This window comes from Dendropsophus ebraccatus, chromosome 4 (assembly GCF_027789765.1).
Source record: "Dendropsophus ebraccatus isolate aDenEbr1 chromosome 4, aDenEbr1.pat, whole genome shotgun sequence".
Lineage (NCBI taxonomy): Eukaryota > Metazoa > Chordata > Amphibia > Anura > Hylidae > Dendropsophus > Dendropsophus ebraccatus.
In genome coordinates, this window is record NC_091457.1 from 151274763 (window position 1) to 151294031 (window position 19269).

At 41.4% G+C, this 19269-nt stretch overlaps 1 protein-coding gene across 5 annotated transcripts in view; it reads right to left on the reverse strand.

Moving 5' to 3' along the window:
* Positions 1-19269, reverse strand: part of KCNT2 (potassium sodium-activated channel subfamily T member 2) — a 389104-nt gene that overhangs the window by 91620 nt on the left and 278215 nt on the right. For all 5 annotated transcript variants that reach the window (XM_069968986.1, XM_069968985.1, XM_069968983.1 and 2 more), the window contains exons 18-19: positions 11786-11891; positions 9367-9539 (exon numbers count right to left, since the gene is read on the reverse strand). In XM_069968986.1, the coding sequence (XP_069825087.1) occupies positions 9367-9539; positions 11786-11891 (279 nt within the window). The remainder of the gene's footprint in view (positions 1-9366; positions 9540-11785; positions 11892-19269) is intronic.

Sequence of the window (19269 nt, forward strand, 5' to 3'; positions counted from 1 at the left end):
GTAGGTGTAAAATCTGCCAACGTATGCCTGCTCAGATTGGCATGGGACCCATTCAATTCAAAGACCGGAACTCAGTTAGCCAGTGACTACACGTCGGACGTATATGAGTTTTGGCTAGGATTAGAGGTGACCAAAGCGAATCAGACGAATTCCAATTCGCAGCAAATCGTGCGTTTAATTCTCCTTATTGTAATTCTCTAATTCAACAAATTTGTTTTGCAAATTCGCTAAAAATGCCAGCCGCAATAGGGCACGCACATGTTAGCTTATACTTACACAGTTGCGAACATTACGCAGTTGAGAATATTACGCAGTTGCAATTAATATGTAGTTGCGAACATTACACAGTTGCGAATATTAACTAGTTGCAAACATTACACAGTTGCGAATATTACGCAGTTGCGTAAATCACAAGATAGACGTTTGCATGTTCGAAAATGATTATTATAACCACTCTGATCATCAGACAAATTGTTCGTATCGGCGAACACGGACAATTAGCGGCATGTTCGTAAGAACACATGAACATTTAATTTTTAATGAAATTTGTTTGTATGCAATTTGCGAATATTTGGGAATTTGTGCAAATATTCGCGAACTTCGCAAAACAAATTTCCGAGTGATTCGCTCATCTCAAGCTAGGATTGAAAAGTTTTTGCTTTTCAGTCTGAGCCACTCTCTAAATGACGTGAATGCAGGGCTGATTCTGGGGTCTCTGCCGCCTGAGGTTTGCCACCCCTCACTAGCACCCCCCGTCCGGACCACACCCCCCGTAACCAAAAGCCACCCCCTGCCCCCGCGCTCCGAACCTGCAGCCGCTCATCTGTCCTGCCGCAGCCGTCCCGCCCCGCCGCCAATGCTCACCACTGTCCCCCGCCACACTCCCGCGCCGTCAGTCGGCAGCTGTCATCGCCGCTGTCCCGCCGCTAACGCTCACCACTGTCTCTCCAGCCCTGCAGCCACTCACCTGTTCTGTCGCAGCTGTCCTGTCCCGCCACCAACGATATCCGCTGTCCCCACTCATTGGGGCCCCTGCTGACCCCAGGCACTCACGACTCGCTGGAGGACCATGACAGCGGCCGACTGATGGCGCAGTGAGCGCGGCGGGGGACAGCGGTGAGCGTTGGCGGTGGGACCGGACGGCTGCCGCAGGACAGGTGAGCGGCTGCAGGGCTGCTGTCTGCCGTTCCCTGCAGGGGCGCAGAATCTGCCGCCTGAGGCGGAATACTCATTCCGCCTCATGGCAGAAGCGGCCCTGCCTGGATGTAATCACCAGCTTACTGTGCTGATCCAAGTGGGCATACATTATTGGCAGCTGATTTTAAAAAAAATATATATGGATGTATCCTTTCACAAAACTCTGTGTGAATGCGGCCCTTAACCAAAACACTGGCCTGACTTGCTGTTGCACCACTTTTTTTTTTATAGTTGGGACTCGGGGTAAGAACAAAAAAATTGTCAATTTTTAAAAGAGTCACAAACAGGTTGCAGTCACATTATGGTTAAATCCTGTCAAATTTACTACAACTATGGGGGTATTTATTAAAGGGAAACTATCATGATTCAGAGGAATACTGGTCAAACATCTCGCAACAATCTCAGTTTTTATTTAATTTCTCTGGACCATTGATATATTGCAGATCCTTTGATTAGAGACGAGCAAACCTTAAAGTGTCCCTGTTGTTATAACTTTCAAAATCCAAATCAACAGTAGATGTGATATCAAGTTTGCAATATACATTCTTTTTTGTTATCATGCTGTAAAACAAAGCTGTACTTACCAGAAATCCAGGTCCAGTCTTCTGAAAACAGATTTTCTGACTTGTGTTGGTGGAAAAAAAAAACAACAGACTAAACACAGGACTTACGGCCAATACAGAGAGTCACAGCTCAATGTGTGCTCAGATGGCCTGGGATACACAGGACTTCCTGTTTTATGACTGTACTTTTTTTTTTTTTTTTTTTAAGAAAAAAGAAGAGTCAGAAAACAGGAAGTGTCGTGTTCTCCATGATAACTAAAAAATAAATAATGAATGTAAATTGCAAACTTGCTTTATATCACAACTACTGATGATTAAGAAAGTTTTGAAAGTAATAATGACAGGTACACTTTAAGGACGCTCGGCTTCATCCACACCCAAACACTCTGTATTTAATGAGGAGTGGCTGAAGAAGTTGGATGCAGCCTCAGGGAGTACTGGAAAACAAGGATACAGTCTATGGCTTATCGATATTTGCCCGGCAGCCTTAGGGCTACATACAACTCCACTGGTAATCATATGCAGATCGTTCTGGTTCGGACAAACTCGGACATGCTCAAGGCTCGCTCATCTTTACTTTTGATGTCAAATAGAAGAAATCTTGATGTGTCTCTTCTCTGCTGCACACAATGGGGGAGGGGGAAATTATCAAGACCAACGTACTCATACACCGGTCCTAAATTAGGCTCCACCCCCTTTCCCACAGCCAAATTTACTAAGAGGCGCATGGCTCTTTGTGAAATCGGACAGCCGTGTGAGCAGGGACTATGGCAGGTGCATGCCAGGAAGAAAAGGCGAATCTGCACCTTTCTCTGGCGTACGCCAGGGGCACAGTAATGATAAATGTCCCCAATATTCTTCAGGCCTCACTTAACTTTTTGTATCATACATAACCTCACATTTCTTTGTCTTTCCTCTCTGTAGAGAAATCTCTCAGTGACTCTTGCCGTAGTGTAAATACGGATGACTTCAGACTATCACATCTGCCACAGCCTCACAATGTAATTTAGTCGGCTTCTGTTCCTTCCGCACTCATTTAATTGGTTTTGTTTAATCAACTGATTGTGTCATTGTTCATTAACAGATATCAGACCGGGCTGCGCACCGACAAAGGAATTAGGTTCTGAGCAGAAAACTGGCTTATTGCTTCATGTGATCCTCACATCCATTAAATGCAAAAATTTACCACTGACTTTGGAATTATTTTATAACAAATGTTCGCAACTCTGCAATTGCCTTTCTTCTACTAACTCCATTAGGCTTCATGGTGAGTATGACACGGGTCATATTGCCGAAGATAGCCGCGCCACACTCCAGAGCTTGTGCTGCACCACAGCTGATGTAAGTGAATGGGGTCATGTTGTGGCCTACAGTTACCCTCAACTATGACCCAACATTTGCAAGAAATCCATCTCAGATAAATTTCCTATGACGGGTTCAGGCTGTGTACACTTACTTGTCTGTTACAAAATTAACCCATTCACTTACGTAATCTGTGATGCAGAACAATCTCTGTGGGGCGACAAAAAATCTTTGGCCGCACTATGAGGGGTGCAGGGGGTATGACTTCACCTCTCCTTAGGACCCTGAGGGGGCATACAATGCCTCTATTTCCTTTATGAGGAAGCCAGTGCTATAACACAGAAACAAAGATGATTGTCGGCAACCAGCCAATACCCACCCCTGGGTCCATCTAGTCTGCCCATTTAGTACTTTCTTATTATCTTAGGATCTATATATGTTTTTCCTAGGCCGGTTTACATTCACTTATTGTAGATTTACCTTCCAATTCTGCTGGAAATTTGTTCCAAGCATCTACTACTCTTTCAGTAAAGTAATATTTTTACAAGTTTCTTCTGATCATTTCCACAATTAACCCTTTTATGACCGGGGGTCATTGATGCCATAATGCCCAGGTTGTTATTGCACATCAGCTTATGGGATCATAAATTATGATCCCATAAGCTGATGTCCCTATGTCTGCCCCCTCTCCTCTGTCCCCTGCCGCTGTTACTATCTTGTAACAGTGGCAGGGGAGAGAGGGGAGGGGGCAGAGCTCACGAGCGCGTGCCCTGCGCTCCCAGCCTTCCCTCCCTACCCCACCGGCTTCTCTAGCCAGGAAACCCGAAACCTGACCATCGGGGCTCTGCCTTCAGTTCACAGAGCCCAGATGGACACCGGAGAGAGAATTCTTCCTCTATAGGGTTAACTTTCAGCACTGAAGCGCGGCTCCGGTGCTGAGAGTTGCGATGGGTTCCCGGCTATCACTGATAGCCGGGACCCGCCGGGAATGACACAGGCGCAGCTTTTACGCCTGGGTCATCCTAAAGCGTTAATTAACGCCGCTTCAGCAACGGGCATAGGCTGCAGCGACGTTAATTAACAGTGGTGCAGCGGGAGAGGGTTAAGGTCCACATCTTAAGTGAACGGATAAGCATTAACTGATGAGCAGATGATGCAAACTGATTGCAAAATGTTCTTTTTTTTTTAATGGTCTATTAGCATTTAGGCTTAAAAAAATAAACTTTTGTACATCAGTTTCCTTCAGTCAGCAACAGTTTGCATATCTGTTAATTTTTTATTTTTTTTTTCCCTTTGGTTTTCCACTTCTTCTGCGCAGGCTTAGTGAAGAAACGGATGAAGATTGATAATTTGCAAACGGATGTAAACGGAAATAACTTCTGTTTAGATTCGTCCTTGTCAACTCAACTTTTTGTAATCCTGAATTAGCATGCTTCATGATTTATGCAAAAAGTGCCAAAATTGCCAATTCCAGTCAGTTTCGGCTGTAAGCCCCAACTAGGCCAGGGACCAAAATAATAACCTCTGTACAGCATTGTGGAGTAGATCAGATCATATCCTTATTAAAAGAAAGAAACTTTGTACATTTATTGAAAGATATAACTGGCGTTGATGTATGTTGAATAAGGTGAGTAAAAAATATAATAAAAGCATATATTGTATAGAAGAAGAAAAAAATAAATGTATGGAATAGACTGGTCAGTTGTGTAAAACGTTTAGATGAATATTCATGAACATTTAACGTCAAAACGGCTTTGTTCGATTCGATGTGACATTTACATAATGCCACAATGCAAGAGTCAGCAACTTAATGTGTTATCCATTGCTCCACGCACATATGTTCACCTACTAGAGAATCCTAATTACCCATCTGAGTTTTCATCTACCCCATGAGAGCTGCAGTAAACTAATCCAGATTTAAGCTCCAATAAGTCTGAATCTGAAAAAGCAATGTCACCATAATTTCCAGTCTACGAGAACCAACTGCAAAAAATATCAGCAAGTCCGTAAAATGATCTCCTAGAGTTTGTTAATGGTTTATCTAGTTTTGTAATTAATGAATCATCTATCTATCTATCTATCTATCTATCTATCTATCTATCTATCTATCTATCTATCTCCTATCTATCTATCTATCTATCTATCTATCTCCTATCTATCTATCTATCTCCTATCTATCTATCTCCTATCTATCTTTCATTAGGTAAGCTATAAAGGGGTACTCCACTCCCCCTTCCTTCTGAAACCAAAGTCACATCATCTCTGTCTGTTGCCAGGCAAGCTGTAATACCTCTATAACCCTGCCCACAACTGACATCACACCAATCAGTGAGGACTTGGCAAAGGGGCAGGGAAACAACAGAACAGTGACAGCCTCCTGAGCAGTATTGGGGAAAGGAGACCCTGTTGTTTAATGTCTCTCTCTTTATTATCTATCGATCTATAGCACATGTCCGCAGCCCACCAACTTCAGGTGAAAAAAAGGATTTTTTTTTCCATCCAAAGGTACAAAAACAGGATAGACATGAGCATGCCTATGCTTGAGCCTAGGCTTGAGCATGATTCTGTGAGACAATTGAAATCAGTAGCTAAGGGTTTACTTACAAAAAAAGATTATCTGACAGAATATCTGCCAAAGGTTTCCCCTTTAGGCTATGTTCACACTGCGTAAAATAACAGCCGTTATTTGTTTAATTTTGATTCCTAGCATGATTATAAACGGGATGAAACAGGTGATTTACTTTAAATACTACGCCCAGCCCGAGAAACCACTCAGAATTTTTTTTACATCAAAATCAAGTTTAATTCGGCAGATATAAGTTTTACGTTCGCGGCCGCATTGAAATCCATGACTGCTGTTGCAGTATTACCGGCCGGAAATAATTGACATGTTCATTTTTCACGGGGCTATATAAACAACGGCCGTTATCTGATATGTAGTGGGAATTCAATGGCCGTAGTTACATTGCATTGCAGTCATTATAGGGAACCTCAAAACAACAGCCGTAGTTTTGCAGCGCGAACAACGGCCGTTATTTTACGTAGTGTGAACATAGCCTTAGGGTGCATTCACACGTAACGGATTTGCAGCGGATTTCTCGCTGCGAATTCACAGCGAGATCCACTGCCGATCTATGCTCTGTGCGCCCTATGGGCAGACAAACTTGCAGCAGGATGTACATCCCGCTGCGAGTTTGACAGCAGCCCGCCCGGTTAACCCTGTGCCGCCGGAGCCAAAACTTCACCTGGTCCCCCCTTCGGCTTGCTTCGGGGGTCCCCGCAACATCCTGCTCAGCCAATCAGTGTGCTGCCCTGCCGCAGCGCACTGATTGGCTGAGCGGGACGTGAAGACACCGGGAGCCCCGAAGCAAGCCGGAGCAGGGAGGAGTTGTTAAATAAAAATGTAGATGTAAATGCAAATTTACTTTTAACCAGCTAAACTAATAGCCGGATGATACAACAGTTTTTAATTTAAGCAAAATAGAGTTAACAGGAAAGGAGACTGTAATGTGCGCAATAGACACATTCTCTCTAACTTCATTTTTATACTATAATTTCTGAAAACACATAAAAAATGGAAAGAAAACAAAAAAATGCTCCAACATTGAGCCTGCCGTGTGTCATTTTCTGCGGCTGACACTATAGTTAAGGCAATTCTTTGCATAGCTATTACACAAATGGCTGCATTTCATAAAGGCCATTAAGGTACCCCAGGAAAAATGCTTTTGAGTTGGAATGAATACGTCTCTTACAGACACATTCTAAAATGCAAATTTGTGTGGGCTGTTTATTGGGTCTCCTGATTACAATCATTTACATTTCTTCCTTTTACACAATAGCAGCGGAAAATAGGAAGCTAAAAAGGAGCTAAAATATCATTTTTGTTTTCAATATTTACGCCAATATGAACAATTGCAAAACACTCCTCATTTCCCATCTGCAACGAGTTATGTTACGGCAGGTTTCCTGTATGTGCAGTTAAGGTTTATTTCAGTTTTTCATCTTTTTTTTTTTAAAACATTATGTTCTCCATCAGTCTATGGGACCACTAGTACAGGAACTTGTTACATCTTTAGTAAATGTCATGCCTCACTCTTAGCACTTTTAAAATTCTTAACACTTCAGGTGTCCAGTTAAATTGGAAGGTGAAAAAATGATTCTTGCCTCAGCTGTACCACATGATTCCTTATACTATTCGTAGGCCACGACCATACAACATCTTTATCTGGCCACTTGACGGACGTTTTTTTTTTTTTTTTTTTTTTGGGGGGGATGGCCACCATTTCACGCCCAAATCAGGGTTGTTATGTCACAACAACAGCTGTTACTCCACAAATAAGGGCACTGTTTTGAAATAACGGCTGTTATTGGGAATATCGATGGCCGCCCAAAAATCAAACAGCCAGAGGAAGACATGGTGTGGTCGGGGCCTAAGTTTGCGTACTTGATCCTTCATCAACAAAAAATATATACATATTATTATATATTATAGAGACATATCATGAACTTTATTGGTAAGGTTGTGAGTGTTCACACCACGACCAATCAGGAGAACGAGCAGAGAGAAAACCGTGCTTCTGCATGTCTCTCTCCATGCTCTTTGTCTATGTGGTTGGAATGGCCCCAATGATTTACATTACACTGCTGTCTCGGTCACATGACACAGAACTGGCTAATTCTCCTGATGGTTGCAGTCTGAACACTCAGATTCCAGCCAATAAAAACTTTTGACATGGCTCTGTCATGTACTAAAAATTTCATTGTTATGAGGGGCTGATTATTGCACAAACGAGAGTTCCCAGCAACGTTCCCGAGAATCAGCCCATTTAAAAAGACTAGCAACCATCCAACTAACCAGTAAATACTTTTCCTACAGCTGAATTTTTTGTTGGGCAATTTAAAGGGGTTGTCCAGTAAAAGCTTTAAAAAAGAATAACTTAAAAATTCATATATATATATATATATATATATATATATATATATATATATACTGTACTTATCTTCCATGCTCCCCCACATCCTTCGCTATCCTGGCACCCAATCTCTACTGTGCCTTTTTTCCCTGGCAATGTCTCAGCCAACCCCAGCACTAGAAAGTGGAGTGCAGTAGAGACTGGGCGCTGAGATACCAAAGGGGCATAAGGCGATCACTTTTTCAATCAATTTTTGCCCCGTGTAAAAGGATTATATGCAGTCAACAGTAGGAATTTAGTGAGCTGCTTGAACAATCATTGGATCGTTCGAGTGGGCTCCGCAACACGATTCAATCAGCCTTTTGTTTTGGCAAAGAAGTGTCGATCGCCAACATTGACATTCATTATCTTCTATCTAGCCGCCCCTACCCCTCCCCCACCCCTGTGCATCTCTTTCTGATCAACTGTTATCCACTGATTATTTAATTAGAAATAATAGCTTTTGTTTACTGGTTATGACTTGTAATTAGATTGCAAGTCGATGGGGTGGGGGGAGGAGGGCCTGGAAACACACACACATACAGCAGAGAGAGGAAGATAGATAAAAGACAGCTTGCAGAGAAGAAAGATGTTGAAATACACCACATGCTATGTGTCCACAATGTAAAAATAGGGGCAAAGCAACAGTCGGTATTAATGATCATGATTAGTGATGAGCGAGCATGCTCGATGGTACTCGTTACTTGGACGAGGATCTCACGATACTCGAGACAATGGCATCTTCCTCTTCCTGCATTTTTGGAGGCTTTTTCTCTGCCAATCATCATGCAGGAGTTTGTCATCTGCAGCCAGTCTGCAGGTTTGCTTTCTCTTTTAGTGCAGCCATATCCAACCTCACTGCTCATTGTCCTGTGTAAGAGGTGGCATACACCATATAGCACCACTTACACACAGATTCATGATCATTAATATTGCCCACTATTTGCCCTCAATTTTACATTGTGGGAAAATAGCCTATACAAGATAAATAATGGCCACATATAGTGATGCTCCTCGTGTACGCTGGGTAGCTCAGCCTAAAAAGTCACTTGAAAGGATGGCCACCGGGAACTATATGTCCACTAGATTTACTTGAAGCATACATTTATAATCAACAATAAAAAGTGACATTTTTGGAGGGTTATTCCAACTTTTATGCAACTCTTAAGCGGTTAAAACCCAAGGTACCTCATCAGATTTCAATTATTCATGCAAAGCTATTAGATGGTGTCTCATTAAAAGATATGGAGATTAACATTTACATGAAGGAAAGGAGTTTTTATTAGCAGACCTTTACAACTTCTGGAAATTCAGACTTAATATCTAATATATAATCAGTTCTCAGCACTTACGGATTATCCAGCAGTAATATGATTGGATTAAGCTCCTTCTTTGGTCTGTAATAAGCTCTGAGTGGAACAATGAAATTGTATAGCCCATTGCCTGCTGTCTCGGCTGCCACAATGATGACTTTATTTTTAAAACCATAGGCTTTAGCATCTTCATAATAGTTATGTTGACAACCCTAAGGCAGAAGTGAATGAAGTCAAGTATGGCGTCTCGTTTAATACACAGTATGAAGTACATTTCATCTTTGGCTTAGTGTTTATCACCATGGAAGACTTTACTTTGAAAATCAATAAACATAAAGTATCAACATAGTAAGAAAGACATGTTTTTGTCGGCGTAGCTGCTAGTGGGGTATGCGTAGAGAATGGAGTCCATAAAGGTGATGGAAAATAGAAAAAAAAGATAAATTGACCAATGTGAAAATAATGACTATTTATAGCGGTTTGCCATCAATGTGCTGCGGAAGCATTGTAGAAGAGAAAAAAAAAAAAAAAAAAACGAGGTAAAAGAAACACAATGTATTAACTATTTCAATGCTAGAAAGTGTTAGAAAAAAATGAAATGTATAAATATATATTCCCAAGTGTGTTTTTAAGCAACCATATATTTCTTACATTATTGGTGCCCGTACACCATATACTAAAGTAGGCCGATCCCACCATCACTAGCATAGGTGTATGAGGGACGCTAGACTGTCTAAATAATGATCACATTTGAGTGATAAGTGGCTCGTGTAAACACAGCGAACGATCAAGCGACAAGCGAGAAATCGTTCATTTCAATTTTTCAACATGTTCTCAAATCGGCGTTGGTCGTTCGCTAAAAATTCGCAGATCGCTTCGTGTAAACGTAGCATAACATTGTTAGGTTATCTGTCCACTATCTTTTTGAGTAATGTTTTTAAATGTAAAATGGTCATTGTACATTTTTTTTAAATGTTTTTTACTTTTTAACTAGCCTAACAGATAGATCAACTCAAGATCCTGTTTTTTTTTTCTTAGGCCAGGCCGCATAGACTATAACTGACCTGTTAGGAAAATTTGTTTCCAGAAATTTTTTCATATCGGACAAACTGACGGAAATAATTCCTAAACAGTTTTAGGCTATGTTCACACTACGTATGAGATCGGCTGTTCCGTGACCCCGGCCGGGTCACGGAACGGCCGATCTCTGTCCAGATTATCTTAAGTACTTAAGTACTGGCCAGATGATCTTTCCGGCCACAGAGCTCTGATGCGGGCGCATCAGCGTGCGCCCACATCAGAGCTTACCACAGCACACAGCACACAGCCACTCGCTTCACTTTGTGAACTGACAGGTCTTTCTGCAGCCGGAATTCACTGAACTTATTTGCGGGGCTGCACAGATCCCGGCCGGAGTGCATACGATGTGTGTACGCTTCGGCCAGGATGCCATTGCTTAATAGGCTGTGTTCCACTGCACAAAAACTACAGCCGTTGCTGCCATCGGCAACAACGGCCGTGGTTTTACGTAGTCTGAACATAGCCTTAGGGTATGTGCACACTATGGATTCCGAGTGGAGAACTTCAAGCAGATTCCACTTGAAGTTCCACCCGTTTTATAGGCTCTATTTTATGCTCAGGCAGATTCCACTGTCTACCTGCAGAATTGACATACTGTAGCAAGTTGCTAGATTTTTAAGAGTGGCTTAGGCTATCTAAAAATTTTGTACATCTTTAGACTGTTTAGTCTAAGTTTGCACCAACTTTAGGCTGGCTTAGGGACCTTTTACACAGCCCAAAAGTAGGCAGCAAATGAGTTCGATCAGCTAGAGCTGGAATGATTGCCATGCAAATGCATCGTTATCAGAAACACATCCCTTGTTTAGAAACACTGAAGATTGTCAGCAAAAACACCCACCCACCCATCTAGTCTATATTATTATTATTATTATCATCATCATCATCATCATCATCATCATCATCATCCTAGGACAGATATATGTATATACAAAAAAAACAGAAGGCGCAACAGCAACCGACAGGTACAGGGGCTCACCGTATATACTCCTCCCAGCGTACACACGGTAAACACCTGCTCTGTAGATATTAAAAAGTGAGGATCTTAGCAAACTATTTGATTAGAGTGTACCATGTCGCCACGTTAAGGCATCCTTGAGACATGGTCCCTACTCTAGAATTTTCACACTAGCAATGGCCATTGCTAGTGTGAAAATGCTAGAGTAGGGACCATGTAGTAGGCGCATTTTTTACACACTGAAGTCATGCCCCCTTTTTACCAAAGCCAGCCCAGTTTTCAGTAAGCTCCTCCCTTTTGTTTAGTAGGATGCTATAGCAATTATTTAGCAATTTTATTTATCCCCTCCCCACCAATACCAACCACACATGCAGACAGTGTTATAGTTAAATTGTAATTTATTTATTTATTATATTTTCTTACCTTATCTAACCTTAAACAGCAAAATGGGACTTTTTCTGGCAACAAATGACAAAAGGTTGGTGAGCTGCCTATGTACGGAGAATTGGGAGGATAACCTTTACTGTATCTGGAAAAAAAGAAAAAAGAAATACAATCAGGTTCCCAGTTCAATCACATTCCGAACCTGGCTACAAATATTACAACAAATAATCAGAACAATTGGTTTTCTCGCCCCGTTTCTTGGATTCCCATGCTGCCTTTTCTTACTCAAGCGTAGATCATGTTATATAGTGGAACATATCAATTATTTGAAACGTCCTTATTGTCCTATAATAATGATATATAAATGTGTTTTCTGTATTGAAGTCTGTGGGCGCAGGTACAATAAAGGTGAAATAGAAGCTAGTGATTTTGATAAACTATTACTTATTATACACTATAGAAATGTGTCAGAGTCACATTTGTCACTGTTCCTTCTGTACACTATGATAACTTACTGAGAATTGCTGGCAATGTATGAGGAAATAAAGGGTGACACAAGGTAAAAGTGTTTTATTTGTACTATGGTCCGGCCATCTTCTGAAAAAAAAAAAAAAAATTGAGAAGACACACTATATCAGTCACCTGGCCAGTAGAGATGAGCAAGTAGTGAAATATTCGACTTTCGAATTCGAATCGAATAGTCACCGAGATTCGTGACTATTTGTGGCACTTGGCGGTCCCCCATGAAACCTTCCTTAACGATGCCAACACCTCCGTAATGACAGTATAATGCCCATCTCCGCAGTTGCAATGGAAAAATATTTGCGAATGCTTGGAAAACGTTTACGTATTTCTTGCGCGTTACATACATGATTCCAATGTGCGTCCGTAGAGCTCCATGTTATTCGCATATGACGCGTCATGCTGTACGAACATTACTGGAACAGTATTATTGACGTGCCTTTTTTCTGGGCTACTGGAACAGTATATATCAGGTGCCCTTAGTGGGCTACGGGAACAGTATATATCAGGTGCCCTTAGTGGGCTACTGGAACAATATGTATCATGTGCCTTTTACTGGGCTACTGGAACAGTATATATCAGGTGCCCTTGGTGGGCTACGGGAACAGTATATATCAGGTGCCCTTAGTAGGCTACTGGAACAATATGTATCATGTGCCTTTTACTGGGCTACTGGAACAGTATATATCAGGTGCCCTTAGTGGGCTACAGGAACAGTATATATCAGGTGCCCTTAGTGGGCTATTGGAACAGTATGTATAACGTGCCCTTAGTGGGCTAAACCAGGGACACTATAGGTCACTTGTACAACGGATACTGGAATGAATACACCTGCTGATGCTGCTGCTGTTATATCATCTATTTCTTAGCAATGAGAAGTGCTTTGGATTTAGAGATTATCTTTTTCGCTAGATCTTAGCCCTGAAAAGGATTTTTGGGTTCTGTAGTAAGCCTGCCTAACCAAAACCAAAACCTCTCTCTCCCTGCTCTAAGATCTTTCCCTGGCTAGGTTGAAAGCTCATCTGCGGCCGAGAGGCGGGAGCCAAGTATTTAAGATTCGAGGTCATGTGGTTCAGCCATCCAATGAGGGTATGAACCAAAGAAGAAAGCAGCGACACAGCTATGTAAAGTCGCACACCCAGAAATAGAGATAGCAAAAGAAAAATACTTTATTTGTACAAAATTCACACAACAAAGAAACAGTTAAAACCAATTAAAAGAATGGCAGCAAAATACAAGCGCCATACAGAAACTGTATGTGCCCTCACAATATTCTGGGCTACAAAAGTACTACCAGGTCACACAATATTGGAAGGACTAATGAACCTAATAACCCAAACATAATCAAGGAAAACCATATAATGTTATTAAAAATTAAGCCATAGTATAAAGCAAGAAAAATTATATGTATATAATGAAATGAAAAAAATTTATAAATACAATATATGTTAACCCAAATATTAAACAGTCAACAATCAATATGTATAATTAGTCCACCCTGGTATACAAACACCTATATCCCACGCGTTCTGTTATGTCCCCATAACTTCATCAGGAGTTAGCATAGGAATACATTGTTGTGTCAGGTATTTATACATGTATAGAAATAAATTAATGGATACCTGCTGTGAGCCCCGAAGGCCGTCTAACTGCGCGCAAAAACACGCTAAAGGAAGCGGAAATGCCATGCTAATGATCATGTGCTCACAAGAATATGGCTGCTGGAACGCACATCATCAAGTGACACGCACAGAAGCCCGTGTGCATAGTGCCCCAACGAAACTCAGTCCGGACCCCGGCGTAGCCCACACATGTCTAACTAAAATACACGTATATGATCCTAAACATGATTACAATGCAGTCCCGCTACAACAGGGCTCAACAGATGATATCAATCATATGATTAAAATCAATGCGGTCATGTGATGAAAAAATGTCTACTGGCCGGCGCATACAAGATCATGTGAACATTAAACAACATGGCCGCTGGAACGCACCATGTCCGACCCACAAGATCCGCCCAATCACATGATGGATCATGGCCGCTGGCCCGATCACATGGTAAGACACTGCCGCTGAAAAAAAGGACCCACACCGTATCACATAATTAAACCAATCCATAAATATAGCAGTAACTCTTAGACACAAATGATTTAAGTGTTAAAATCATGATAATAACTAGATGCCAGTATGATTATAACCAATTGCATAATTATAAGAGAAGGTCACATGATCAATTCAACATCCGATCATGTGAACAGTAAACCGTGTAATACCAAAAAACTCAACTTTTATTTTTATTTTTATTTTTATTCTTATTTTTATTTTTATTTTTATTTTCATTTCTATTTTTATATTATTATACCAACTTTTGTTAATAAGAAAAAATATAAATGATTAAATAAATAAAAAAATGAAAAAAATAATAATAAAAAATAAAAATAAAAAATTATTTTTGTTAAATGAATGAAAGTGTACCACCTCAATTTATGCATATTAAACGACGTATAATAAGTAAGTGAAAATTTAAACATAATCCTACCATAACCAATATACCTACTTAAGATTGCCCAATAAAAGCAAAAAAATGAAAAACATGAATCAAATAAATGTGCTAAGACACTCCCATAGATATCTATCTGGATCAGTAGAACACCAAAAATCGTATGTGCATGAGCCACTTAACGGGTGAAATACACCCAATACATAATAGAGTCCCATCTGGACCCAAAACCTCTCTCTCTCTGCTCTAAGATCTTTCCCTGGCTAGGTTGAAAGCTCATCTGCAGTCGAGAGGCGGGAGCCAAGGGTAGACGCCGTTTTCGTGCTGAGTGCATACTCCCAGGGTCCCTCACGGCCTTTCTGCATGGTTATTGGATTTAAAAGAAACGCCAACTGTGATGGGAGGGCTTTTGAATGTTTCCCGCTTATTTGCTACACTACACTGATTTAATTAGAATCTTTCGAATACCGCAATATTCGATCGAATACCATCTTGATCGAATCGTATTCGCTCATCTCTTCTAGCCAGTACGAAGTCTGTATGTTATAAAGACTGTATGGAGCTTGTTTTGACTTCGAGATTTGCCCAAAATGTATTAGCTAAGAGGGTTTTTTTTAATATCGATAGGAACTTTACAACTTCTATACCATGGGTCTCCAAACTGCGGCCCTCCAGCTGTTGCAAAACTACAATTCCCATCATGCCTGGACAGCCAAATCCAAAGCTTCAGCTGTCCAGGCATAATGGGAGTTGTGGTTTAGGAACAGCTGGAGGGCCGCAGTTTGGAGTTCCATGTTCTATACTTTCAGTTTTTCTTAAATGGTAGGGTCATCCTTCACTTCATAGAGGGAGGAATTGCAATGCATCAATAATGATAATTAAGTTCGCATTTATGATACTTTCACAAACTTAGGCTATGTTCACACTACGTAAAACTATGGCCATAGTTCTTGCCGAAGAACTACGGCCGTAATTTTGAGGGTGGAACATAGCCTTGTTTTCAATTGGATCCCGGCCAGAGCGTACACACATCGTATGCGCTCCGGCCGGGATTCCAAACAGGGCCGGAAAAAACTGACATGTCAGTTTTCTGCGGCCGCAATTCAGTGAATTCCGGCCCCAGAAAGACCTGTCAGTTCACACAGTGAAGTAAGCGGCTCTGGCCGCTTGCTTCACTGTGGGCTATGGGAAGCTCTGATGCGGGCGCGCGCTGATGCGCCCGCATCAGAGCTCCGCGACCGCAATGATCACCGGCCATTACTTAAGTACCGGTCGGGATGATGCGGGCTGAGACCGGCCGTTCCGTGACCCGGCTGGGGTCACGGAACGGCCGGGTGTTTACATAGTGTGAACATAGCCTTAAAGGGAATCTGTCACTAGGTGCATGGAGCCTTAAATGAGAGCAGCATAAACTACTGACGGAAATGCTGAACAAATCGGTGTTTTACGTCCTAATATACAGGAGAATAGGATTCTTGCCACACCCCTCCCCCCTGCTCTCCAGCAGCTGATTGACAGTTACTGCCTATAAACAGCATAGATAGATAACTGCCAAACAGCAGCTGGTGGGCGGAGTTTTCTGCTTCTCATGAATATCCAGGACTACCTGGCTCATGTACATATTAGAGAGGACTATTTATTGTCAATGTTATTCAGGAGGATATCTCTGGGTCACCTTCACAGAACAATGTAAGTGATACATCATTCTGTTCTTCTATGTCAGTAGTTTGTGCTATCCTTAAATAGGACAACATAAACCTACTGACAGAGTCTCTTTAAAACAATGTTTACTATCATGTAAAAAATAAATAAAAAAAAGGATAGAACATCAATGTTTGTTTGCTGCTGGCTTTACTGGGTAACCCTGTGCCACCACTACACAATATATAGCAGAGGATGTAGCTTCCAGCTCTGTACATTGTGTTGACCTCTGGTGCCATCAGAACAGATGAACAGCAGGATTTAAAAGGTGTTGGCACTCCACCAATATGCTGGTGATGCCCTATCCTGTAGAAAACCCCTATGAAGAAGCGCCGCAAGAGTAGTAGGTTCCAACATTAGTAGTCTTTATTGCGGACAAAGAGGGACGTTTACTAAGGAGTCTAATGTGTGCAACTATTCTAATGGGGATTGGTGTGTATTTTGTTCCTATATGTTGTGACTGATTTATTAACATGTTGCACTGCCATAGTAAGTAAAAAGTTGTGAAAAAATTCGCAAAAATTGCGCAAGCATAATCATCTTGTACTGACCAGACGTAGGCCTGCACCTGTTTGTGTGACTTTTTTTAAAAAAAAAGTGTCAAATAATAAATTGGGCGCTCATCCCGGATTATGCGAACTTTTGGGTGAATACTCAAAACAGGCAGATTAAAAAAAAGTTGCATCTAAAAAATATTTGCCTGTCGAATACTGGTTCATAAATAGAATTTAGACTAAAACTGGGCGAAAAACCCAATTATTCACCTAAAAATAGGCGCAAAGTCCTTGCTAAATTTCCCTCAAAGTGTTTTAGGGCCAAACCAGTCCATTTGTCAGGCCCATACATAAAATAATCTTTTGACAGTTTATTTGGCCTCAAAATGACAGTTGTTATTTGTGCTATCACGGCCGTCATTGAAAAATAACATATGTAATTTAGCCTCAGTCTTAAAAGGCAGCTGTCAGACGGCCAAAAAAGACAGTGTGTGAACATAGCCTGAGAGGCTGATTTGGGGTAGAGTACCTCTTGGCGAGAGATCAATGACAGCTAGACAAGACTCTATGACGCACTCTAAGGGCCCTATTCCACCGGACGATTATCGTTCGCATAATCGTTAACGATTAACAATCTCAAACGACCGCTGTTGCGAAAGACCTGAAAACGTTCACTCATTTCCATGGAACGATAATCGTTACTTATGATCGTCTTTGCGATAATTTTTTCTTCGCTATTTCTTTGCTATTGCGTTAGTATCAACTGCAAATGACCGAACGACGTCTTATTCAATGCGAACGTTTTGCGAACGAGCAACGATAAAAAAGGGCCCAGTTGTTATAAAGCGATCAACGATTTCTCGTTCGGTCGTTAATCGTTAACTGCATTTCAACCGAATGATTATCGCTTAGATTTAAACAATTTAACGATAATCTGAATTATAATCATCCCGTGGAATAGGGCCCTAAGGGCCCTATTACATGAAGCGATTTTTAACGATTAACGACTAACAATAAACAATCACAAATGGGATTGTTTATCATTAGGGTGCATTTACACAGAAAGATTATATGACAGATTATCTGCCAAAGATTCGCGGCCAAAGCCAGAAACAGACTATAAACAGAGATCAGGTTATAAAGGAAAGCCTGGGATTTCTCCTCTTCTCAAATCCATTCCTGGTTTTGGCTTCAAATCTTTGGCAGATAATCTGTCACATAATCTTTCTTTGTAAATGCACCCTTAACCTGAAATCGTTCACCATATTACACAGAACGATAGTCGTTAGTTATGATTGTTACTACAATCCTTATTGCAATCGTTACTATGGTCATTTACTTCATCTGATCCCAGCAAAACGATGAACAATGTGCAATTACACTGAGCGATTAGTGAAAAAATGGGGAACTACAGCAGATGAATGTGGAATTACTGCGAATGATTAGCGAACGATTAACGACGATTTTAGGTTCAGATCTAAATCAACAACATATGAATGATTTTTCGATCGTTGGCCATCATGAGCCTGTATGCCTCTAAATACAAACTCTATCTCATCTTGTATTCAGGCTTAACGTGCCCTAAGAGAGCACTAGACCTGTCTTACTTTACTAAAAACATCTCTTTAAAGGAGAAGGCCGGCCAGACCCATTTGTTTTAGCAAGTGTTGGGGATGATAAAAAGAAATGACATGGTCTTACCTACTCTGCTCCAGCGCTGGTCTAAGTGGGGAGCCGGGTCGTGACGTATGAGGTCCATTTAGCCAGTCAGCGACCATAGTGGGATCCCAACTTGGTCGCTGACTGGCTCAGCGAACCTCACACGTCCTGACCTGGGTCCTGCTTAGACCCAAAAGCGGCCATGGACCTGAGCGGCGGTATGCAGCCACCAGCGCTGAAGTTGGGAAGGTAAGAGCAAGTTATTTCTTTTATTCCCCCCCCCCCCCCCCCCAGCAACAAAAATGGGTCTGTCCGGACTTCTCCTTCAATTAGTCCAATTGTTTCTTATTGTATTCCGGTCATGTACCAACTGGTCCAGAAGAGGTCACATGACTGTTATTGGGAAGCACTGTGGAAGATTTTCATCGAGCCAGTCATTTTATTGAGAAGTTGTAACTTTTGTTTAAATGTGTTTTTTTTTTTTTTTTTTATGAAAATGTTTTCTAGTCACCCATTAGTAATGATGAGCGTATCTCCCGATGCTTGGTTTGGATTAGGGATGGTCCGAACCTGGTTCGGACGGGGTTCATACGAACCCGAACCCTCCGCAATGATTCCCGCTCTCTGCCCGCTCCGTGCAGCGT